General features: G+C 46.9%; 3 protein-coding genes across 3 annotated transcripts; 2 read left to right on the top strand and 1 right to left on the bottom strand.

The window, feature by feature from the left end:
• Positions 1 to 6603: 6603 nt before the first annotated feature.
• CCR75_007370 (uncharacterized protein) lies at positions 6604 to 7500 on the top strand (the record flags this gene model as incomplete). Its single annotated transcript, XM_067965431.1, has 1 exon — positions 6604 to 7500. The coding sequence occupies one exon, from the start codon at positions 6604 to 6606 to the stop codon at positions 7498 to 7500; it is 897 nt and encodes a 298-aa protein (XP_067815809.1).
• Positions 7501 to 7515: 15 nt separating this feature from the next.
• On the bottom strand, positions 7516 to 8179 carry CCR75_007369 (uncharacterized protein; the record flags this gene model as incomplete). Its single annotated transcript, XM_067965430.1, has 3 exons — positions 7516 to 7686; positions 7801 to 7901; positions 7982 to 8179. 3 exons carry the CDS (start codon positions 8177 to 8179, stop codon positions 7611 to 7613), a joined length of 375 nt encoding a protein of 124 aa, XP_067815591.1. The 3' UTR covers positions 7516 to 7610.
• A 146-nt stretch (positions 8180 to 8325) lies between these two features.
• On the top strand, positions 8326 to 8712 carry CCR75_007368 (uncharacterized protein; the record flags this gene model as incomplete). The annotated part of the gene is made up of 1 exon (XM_067965429.1): positions 8326 to 8712. One exon carries the CDS (start codon positions 8326 to 8328, stop codon positions 8710 to 8712), a length of 387 nt encoding a protein of 128 aa, XP_067815592.1.
• Positions 8713 to 9643: the final 931 nt, after the last annotated feature.

Genomic DNA, 9643 nt, shown 5'->3' with positions numbered 1-9643 from the left:
TACGAACCCCTGACTCCCTTGTACTAGGATTCCTTAAGCTTTGATAGCTTGTACGACTCCCTGAGTTGTAAAACCCATCTTCAATAGAACCAAGTGACTCTCTGAGTCTGAAAGTCTTCCTCTGACTTTAGGAGCGAGGTAGCTCCGCTACACCTGGAAGCACTCTTAGTCAATCTACATCTGAGTCCTTACAAGACTAACTTCTCACGAAAATGGAAGAGGTTCCAGAATTGTCAGAAGCGCAACGCGCCGCTTATTACAAGCTCAAAACCTTCTTCGGGCTTGAGCTCGTGGAATTTGTTATTTTTCCAAGGACCAGAGGTCCTGCATACAAGGCTTGAAGCCTTCATGCGGTACGAAGCCTCCCGGATCGGTCAGGTACAGGACCATTTAGCGGCATCTATGCCAACCCGGTACATCTATGTACCTGACTCAGAGCCGAGGGCCCACCCTCTTACTGTAAATGTGAAAACTTTGAGGGAAAAGAGGGAGAATATCATCCAATTTGGATTAAGCAGATGGAAATGTCCATTGATTCCGCCTAGTTTTTAACAGAACGGCAAAAGGTGGCAATGGCTATTTCCAAACTTGGAGGTAGAGCCATAGAATGAGCACTATCGTGCAGCACGTCCATAAACGACGCTTTTCCCTCATGAGATTCGCTGAAACAGCAAATGTCGAGCATGTTTGCACCGCCTGATCAAGCTTTTCGCATGCGAGCACGGCCCCTAGCGACTTGACAGGGTAAAAGAACCCTAGGGGACTTTGTCCAGGAATTGCGAACTCTCATTGCGTCCATGCATCAAGACCCTGTGCAAGAAGCAATTGTAGTGACCATCTTTATGGGAGGTCTCAATGAGGGCGTTGCCCGGACGGAATTGTTCCGATCTCATCCGGCTACGTTCGAAGAGGCAGTTGCCATAGCGCTACGCGCCGAGTTTGACTTTAAGCCTGCTCGCGTTAGCACGCCTGTTTACCGAACAAGCTCTTCGAGCACATGGGTTCCATCTCCTAGAGCGGAACATATGGATTTGAGCCTCGTTGAGGAAGGAGAAGAGGCTCTTCAAGCTGTGGAACAGCATAAGACCATCCGTAGATGTTCGGAAGCACGAAACATATACGCCCTGCCTGCCCTCTTCGAAATTTGCGTAAAGCTCGAATGAGCTCCAACTCCGACCTATACCAGAGATCTGGTACGGTGCGGGAAAACGTCGATACCCAGTAGGTGCGGGGCGCTCTACTGGGGGAGACCTAGGCTCTGTTGAACCTCAACGAGGTGAGAATAAACATATTCTAGCCCCGATTAGCTCGGTGCTCAATGGCACAGGTCGAGAGCGCAAGCCTGGCTTGCTAGTCGCTCAAGCGACTGTAAAGGGCTTTAATAAGCCGTGATCAATTTTAATTGACTCAGGAGCGTGTTGCAATTATGCTCGACGCCTTTCCCTTGAAAGAAGTCAACAATACGTTGAGGCGCTTAGAGCGCATGAAGGTGATACAATCACTATTCGCATAGCGACTGGGACTTGTGTCACTGTTCCCAAAGTTCCATTGAACTTAGGTATAAAGTTTCTGGACTTTGACAGTATGGAACGCTGTCTCGTCCTCGATTTGGATTCGAGATATGATCTCATCCTTGGTATGGCCTGGTTAAAACACCATGAGCCATGGATCGATTGGAGGTCTAAGACCTTAGGCGCCACGCGCAATATTCCTAGCAAAGTTTTGGAGAGTCATGAACCCACCTTTGCTAGGCAACAAAAGCGCTATTGGCGCGGATTATTGAATGAGTCTGTCAGTGTTTTAGACATTGGCATGTCTGAGTTAATAAACTCTAATGTTAAAAACATTAATTCTGAGCCCGACTCAGCAGAAATAAGTGGAACGGCACGTACTCCGTCGAGTGACATTCGTTATAATAACGATTCACTAAATGCTGAATGCATTGTTGGCCTAAGGCCGAATCATCAAGGGTGCAATATCCTTGAGATACTTGGAGTGGCACGTCTAAGTCCACCGAGTATGATCGGCCGAGGTGGCATCATACTGAATGTCAGTAGTGACACTGCTGGCGGTTCGCCAAAACCTCAAGGGTGCAATATCCCTGAGACACGTGGAGTGGCACGTCTAAGTTCACCGAGTGTAATCGGCCGAGGTGGCACCATACTGAGTGTCAATATACACTATTGGCAGTTCGCCAGGGCATTTTGGGTCAAACTCTCCTAATGCACGTGAAGCGATACGTAAACGTTCGCTGAATAAGGAAGTTGAGTTACCTTACTCCTTGTCGGATGAGAAATTAGACACCATGTCTTGTATAGAACCAATACAGGCTGGAAAACCCGGGGACGTGAATGTCCTGACCTCTAAGAGGCGTATTGTTTCCACTTCAAGACTGGGTGGACACGAAGCGTGTATACCCTCACAAAGTGATACGAGTGAGCAAGTACATACGCTTTTAAATGGCGCAACCGGTAATTTTGAGGGGGGAGTTAGCCTTGCGGCAACCCCCTCCTTACATGCTCTTTTAGAGCTAGACGAAATGTCTATTGATGAGTGCGGTCGAGCCTTAAAGTACTCGGATTCGGGTATTAAATTACCGGCACGTTTGCGTGCAAGTAACATCGAATTTCTATCGATAACAACCTGTTGCTTTATTGCACAGACGTCGCGGGCCCTCCGCGTGTCGTTGTTCTTCATGATGAGGACTTATGGTTCCGGATCCTCTATGAGGCACACATTACTGTCCTTGGTGGTCATCTCGGTAGAGAAAAGACCTACGGCTCTATCAGCCAGAGTTATTGGTGGCCCAAACTTGATAAATGGGTCAGCACATATGTTCGCACATGCGAAACGTGCCAACGGATTAAACCCTCGGCACATGCTGCTGCGCCACTGGCGAGTCTTCCCGTCCCCATAGGATGCTGGGAGTCCATTAGTATGGATTTTGTTTTTGGGCTGCCGAAAGATTCAGCTGGTAACCCCGGTATAGTGGTCTTTGTTGACCGTTTGGGCAAAATGGCTCACTTAGCGGCCGTGCCGGATTCCATTGATGGAGAGGGTATAGCAAAGCTGTTAATCGATCGCGTGTTTCGACAACATGGTTTGCCAGTGGCAATTGTCTCTGATCGGGATCCCCGTTTCACGGGTAAATTCAGGAAATCAATTTTCCGAGTGCTTGGCACCAGATTGGATATGTCCACTGCGGACCATCCGCTTACCGATGGTCAAACCGAACGTGTCAATCGCGTCATTGAAGACGTTTTACGCAGCGTGTGTGCTCAGACACCAAAGCGCTGAAGCTCAATGCTCCCAGAAGTGGAGTTTGCGTTAAATAACGCTGTTCATGCCTCTACAGGCTATACTCCGTTCTTTGTAAACGGTCTTACCCACCCGCGCGTTCCATTAACGATACCACTGCGTGGTTCAGGGCTTGGTGGGGGAGAATTGGCCGATAGACTTGCTGATATCAGCCCTGTTACCGTTCGGAAACAAGTAAGCGAGTTTCTCGCGATCCGATTTAGTGTCTTAAGACATGTAAGGGATACGATGGCTATTAGCCAAGACAAACAAAAAGAACAAGCAGATGCCAAAGGCAGAAGCTGTATTAATTCTTATATGGTCGGAGACCGAGTGTTACTAAACGCTAAGAACCTACCTACCAACTTGGCTTCTGCGGTCTTCAAGACCAAATTGCGCCTGCGCTTTATTGGACTATTTACGGTCGTGTCTAAGAAGGGTCTAGCTTATATGCTAAACCTTCCCAGCAAGCTGCGTACACACCCAGTGTTTTACGTTGGCTTGCTAAGCCATATCGGGACCCTTCCCACGTGGACTTGAAGGCGCTTGCGCCGAGACAGGCGGTCGTGCCGCAGATTGCTGCATCCTCGTCAGGATGTCCAGCTGGCCCTCTAAACGAGGCTGCTGACGCTCCAGCGTCGAAAGACGGTCCCGAACCGCCTCAAAAGAGCTCTCAACCCGAGCAAGGACCTCACGAAGAAGTTGCACCTCGTGCCGTAGAGCATCAAATGCTTCCGCCGGAATTTCGGCTCCCTCCCGCGCTGCTTGATGCGCGGGGGAACCTTCAGATTCACTGTGGAGAAACTTTCAAAGCGACGTCGTCGTGAGGGTCAATACCAGTATCTGTTGAAGTGGCTAGGCTACCCCTCGTCTGAAAACTCTCGAGGTACCTCTTCGGCAAGATTGCCCGTACGCCGTTGACGTTTTTGAGCGCCGAGCTCAGGGTCAACTCGCGTCAAAGGACGCCCCCACCACTAAATGTGGGATTAGGTGGATCTAAAGCTTCAGTGCGGCTTCGATCCTTGGTTGTACGGTCAACCGAAGCACTGAAATATTGGCTAGGCCTTCCTTCGTTTTGTGGCACAAATGCCGAACGTAACTGGCCTTTAGCCTTAAGCTTAGCGAAGTCGAAGCGAAGCTTCCATTCCAAACGAACATCACCTCTATCCGCAGACTCTCTAATATTCCAGATATTACGGAGTTTGCGGGCCCGGTGAACCCATTTCTCAAATGAAACTTCGTTTTCAGTTCTTGTTTCGTTTGGAAACAAAACGATCGGAATTTCCCTCATGGAGGTCACCGAAACCCCACGGGCTTGATCACGTAAACGCGTCATGCGCGTCATTACCTTTGGCGTAAGGTATTGCTCATGAAGAGCGTCGCGGGCAGCGATCTCCTCCGGCGTCCTCGCAGGGTCACCAGAGATCCAGATGGCCAAGCTATGACCCGATATCTCTTTGAGACGCTCGTCCGCTCTAAGCGGAGTGATCTATATTCACTATGACCTTAGCTTTCGCTATTTCGGCAGCTCGACGACGGACGACAAGCTCTTTCCTCTATGAGGATTATCTGCTCTTGCTCTTCATCGAGCGGATTCGTAATAATGTTGGACTCAGGGTCCCGTGTCCTGCTCAATGCAGTAAGACATCAGCGGCACCACGTTCTGGGAACGGATTCGGGGCTCGCCGACGTTCATCCGGAGGAGAAGGCGTGCGCAACGCCGCTCTTTTTCCTCCTCCTCTGATTGAGAGTAACTTTCAAAGTCCACCATTCCCTAATCGTCGAGGAAGGTGCTCAGAGTCTGTGACTCACGCTTTATTGTCATTAGACAAAGGAAAGAAAAACACAACCAAACGGTTAGCTGTTGTGGCTCCAACCTCAAAAAGGAAATAAAGCGAATGTTGTCACTCGGTGTCAACAGTCTGATGGGGGAGGGTGTAATGGGGCACACATCGATTGGAGAACCATTGTTGTGGTACATTTACTTTATCGGTAAAATACCCTTTTATCTAATTTTTAAATAGTTAGTTGCTTGAATCCCATTTATTATGGGTAATAAATGTGGTCGCCGCCAGATATAAATCTGGCGGCCAAAATCTATTTTAATTAGCTAGGGTAAGGTTTTTAGATTTAAAAATTTAAATAAAGTGCAGTTCTTCTTTTGATCTTAAAGCGTTAAGTGCCTTCCTAAGGCTTGCGCATTGATCTGTAAGCGATAGAAGCCATTCTAAGGTATATCCTCTTGGGCACAAGTTGCCACTTGGTTCTACGAACCCCTGACTCCCTTGAACTAGGATTCCTTTAATAGCTTGTACGACTCCCTGAGTTGTTAAACTCATTATTTCAATAGAACTAAGTGAATCTTTGAGTCTGAAAGTCTTCCTCTGACTTTAGAAGCGAGGTAGCTCCGCTACACTGCACGTACTAGTGTAGGTGAAGTGACGTGAGGCACCATTTGCAGTGAGGTAGTGCGAAGTGGACTTGTACTGAAGCAGTACAAGTCGGCACTACCCCGTTACACTAAGACCACATTGTCAAGACTACCTTCAAAAGGCCGACTGACATGCAGCACCGTCACGTCTTGATGGCGAATTTCTCTTTTTTTAGCAGCAAGATCCGCACGCGTCTGCTATCACGAAAGCCCTTACCTGTGTGAATATGGAGCCCACAACCTGCAGGCGTGAAGAAGTGTGTATACCACGTCCATAGCGTAATAGCTACACCCAAGATCATAGCGCGGGGCTGCGGATGCTTAACATGCAACGCGGGGAAAGCGCGCGCTGCGTCTGCTTCAAGTCTGCATTTCAAGCTCGCAAAAATGCGCCCGCCAAACAACACAAATTTTACAATGTAACCAATAATGGCTTTCTATCGACCAATTATTAGTTTACACTAATTAGCCCATTAGAGGCATTGCCACAGACAAAAGAGTCAAAACGTCTGTTGCAATCAATAGTCGCACCCTTGGACAAAACAACCGACTTAAGTGGTTGTTGCGTCGCGTATCCAAATGTTACGTGGAGGTCAGAAATTTCAGCGACGAACTGTCCATCACGAGACAGTCCAAAGAAAGGCTTGCGACAGAATCTAGCTATCGGCAAAGTGCAAGGTTCCGCTGGGTCCAAGCGGTTCAGCAGGTACGCTCCGATAAATTGTATAACAGCAAGCGTCGCGCGTGTAGTCCGCTCGTTTGTATTGCCCTGTCGCCAAGATAGTGATCTGATAGCCTAAATGAGCTGCAGTCGCACATGCCTCATTTCGCAATAGATCCTCTGCCCATCATACTAATTTTCAGATCACGACACTATGATGCATCGAATGCGGATCCAGCCCATGCATCAGCTTAATCACCCAGACCACAACTATTTAGTCAGAGGAATCAAGGGTACTACCTCTAAGTCTAGCAAGCTACACGCAATGCGAGTGCCCAAGTTCTTGCGAAGCCTTTACGACATCCTTCAGTACGAGGATCAGTCCATCCTAACGTGGTCCAAAGATGGCTCATACTTTCGAATTTTTGACACAAGACGCCTCGAAATAAGCGTGCTTCCAAAATACTTTAAGCACGGTAAGTTTGCCAGCTTTCAGCGTCAGCTTAACAACTTTGGCTTTCGCAAATGGACTAAAACGCAGGCAAGTGTCTGCACCTTCAGCCATCACCATCTCATGCGCTGTCACCCGCGACAATTAGCCAAATTCATTAGTCGACATCCTCCTGCCAACTGCGTGCGGTCAGTAGGTGGCGCGGCCACGGATACCAGACGAACATTACCAACGGATGCGCAATTTTTAGACGCAAAGTTCTATGTACACTACAGTCAGGTGAATGGAGACGGTCGGACTAATGAGGCCAGCTGTGTGCCACGATGGACAACAGATCCTAAGGGCTTCTTAAAAAGTAATGGATGGACAAATTCCGTCAACACATCGATAGAGCAGATTAATAATTTCTCCGCGGAGGGATTGCATGACATTAGTGTACCCATAACAACTACATTAGAGCGCCACCACTGCAGTCGGTTCGTGGAAAAGTTGCCGGAACCAGATCGAGTTGTAGAACTCGAACCAGCTGTTTTGTCGGCGACTTCATCATCAAACGACTTATTTACTTCCATTTCGAGCACATGGGAGAGTGACACAATTTTTGTCCCAGTCAGCAGCTTACGGTTTGATCAAGGACGTAAAAGTTTGAGTAAAGAGTAGGATTAGATACGAGCATGGTCATGCAATATTTGTGATATTTGCGCAAACTTGAACGTCTTTGTTTTTTTTTCTTGCCAGTCAATGCTGCTTTCTACCTTCTTACTGCTGCACTATTGAAATTCTGCTGCATCGTAAATACCAGGCAGCATCGTATTCACCTTCTCTGCAATTGCCATTACAATACCACTATAACGGCAGCAAGAATTTGAAAGTCAGCATATGTGTCTACTGTTGAACTCATTATGCGTCAACGTATATGCCGACCCCATGTAAAAATCAACAAATAATTTTAATTCCGACCTTCTGTAAGCCGTGATGCCCTTGGACTTCAGCCAGAACCAGAAAGCGTCACAATGGGCAGCGCAGTCGATCAAACCGTCATCGTTGTCATCTGAATTTTCCTGTGCAAAGGGTGGAGAAGCAAACGGCGTTACGTTATACTATCTTCAAAGTATGTCTAAGTTCTTAACGCGGGACAAACCTTCAGTATTAGAAATTTGCCAATGAGCTGAAATGTGTTAGTCACAGCGTCTTCCCCGTCCTCAGAACTCAGCTTAGCAATCGCTGCCTTGCCAATACCAGGAACCTCCAGAAGGTCGCCAGTAAGTGGCGCGCGCAGAAAGTCGGCAAGCGTGTCCTCTGCAACGCGAGACTTTTGGGGGTCGTAGCCGTCAGCCATCGTCGTTTTGACTCGGCACTTAAATTATGACATCATCGATCAATTAGTGACATCAAGATTTTAATTAGAGATCAGGGACCATATCATGCCAGTGAATTTTAGCTGTGCAAAAAATTCATAAAACAATTTTGAAGGTCAAGGCTCCAATGATCGTCCCTTTAAAACTTGTGCTTGCCGCTGTAGTTGCCGGGTATGCGTCTGGTGAACAAGAGCCGCTTCCTGTAGAGGGCCGACGGGAGGCAATAAACTACAATGACGAAGCGACAACTACAATCCTGCCCATCCACCATAACATATCGACGATTACGGACCCAGCATTATTAACGGGTCTTGGCCCTGTTGTTCGTGGCGGGCAAGGGCCAACTTTAAATAATCCTGAAGAGACTGAATTTAAGACCACAAGCCTAGTCATCAACCATAACGCCCTGAAGGATACGGATCCAAATATTTTTCGGGGTCTAGGTCCTAGGCAACGTATTGGCCTCGAGCCATCTTTGGCTCCGTGTCAACCTCTTCCAGTTCCAGCTTATTAATTTAAGGTAGCTATTCAGCGAAGAGATTTTTGAGGGCTCTTGTGAATGCTGTACTAATTACTATGACTTCAAAACAGATAGTTCATCATAGTGATTTAAACTTCGACACCTGTCGCGCCTAACTGGTGACCGAATTTGCTTTTCAAAGATCACGCTATCCGCCATCACAAATCTCAATATTGAGGCAATAAATTCGCGTGATGCATGAATGAGGAAACGCCGGTGATTAAGTGTCTCTCAACAATTGTATCGACTTTGTTGAGCCATTCATTTTCTCGTAAATTTTATACAGAATGCATATTTTTGTGCGATTATATCGGTATTAAATGTACAAATTGCGGTGATTCTCTTCGTTGGCCACAATGCTTTCATGACAATTTTTCTAGGCGCTGAGGCTAATAAAAAACGATTTTGCTAAGTTTTAAACTCAGAAGATGACTTGTGACGGGGTACGCTCGGTTGTCAAAACTGTAAATTAGAACAATTCACATTATCGGCAAAATATCTTCTTTTTTAGTTTGAAAGTTAAGACATATTAAATTCCATCTATTATGGGTTACTACGCGTGGCAGCCATCAGACAGAAACGTGGTGCCCAAAATCTATTTTGAAGGTAATTAGGGTAACGTATTACTTAAACCACCTTAACAATCGATACAGAAACCTGGTGCCCAAAATCTATTTTGAAGGTAATTAGGGTAATGTATTACTTAAACCACCTTAACAATCGTTTAGCTCCTAATATATCTAAAAGCATGCCGTGCCTTCTACGGCTTCTACTTCGATTAGGTGAGTACTAAGCCTTCCTAACGCGGGCACTAGTGCGACTTGGTTCTAAATTCACTGAGTCCCTTAAACTAGGGCTCATTAAGCTCTATGAGCATGTACGTCTTTTTAAGTTGTTGCACTCATAAGTGTTATACAGGTAACTG

This window comes from Bremia lactucae, linkage group LG8 (assembly GCF_004359215.1).
Source record: "Bremia lactucae strain SF5 linkage group LG8, whole genome shotgun sequence".
In the NCBI taxonomy this organism is placed as follows: domain Eukaryota; phylum Oomycota; class Peronosporomycetes; order Peronosporales; family Peronosporaceae; genus Bremia; species Bremia lactucae.
Note: the sequence above shows the minus strand (reverse complement) of the source record. Positions and strands in the feature narration are given on the sequence as shown.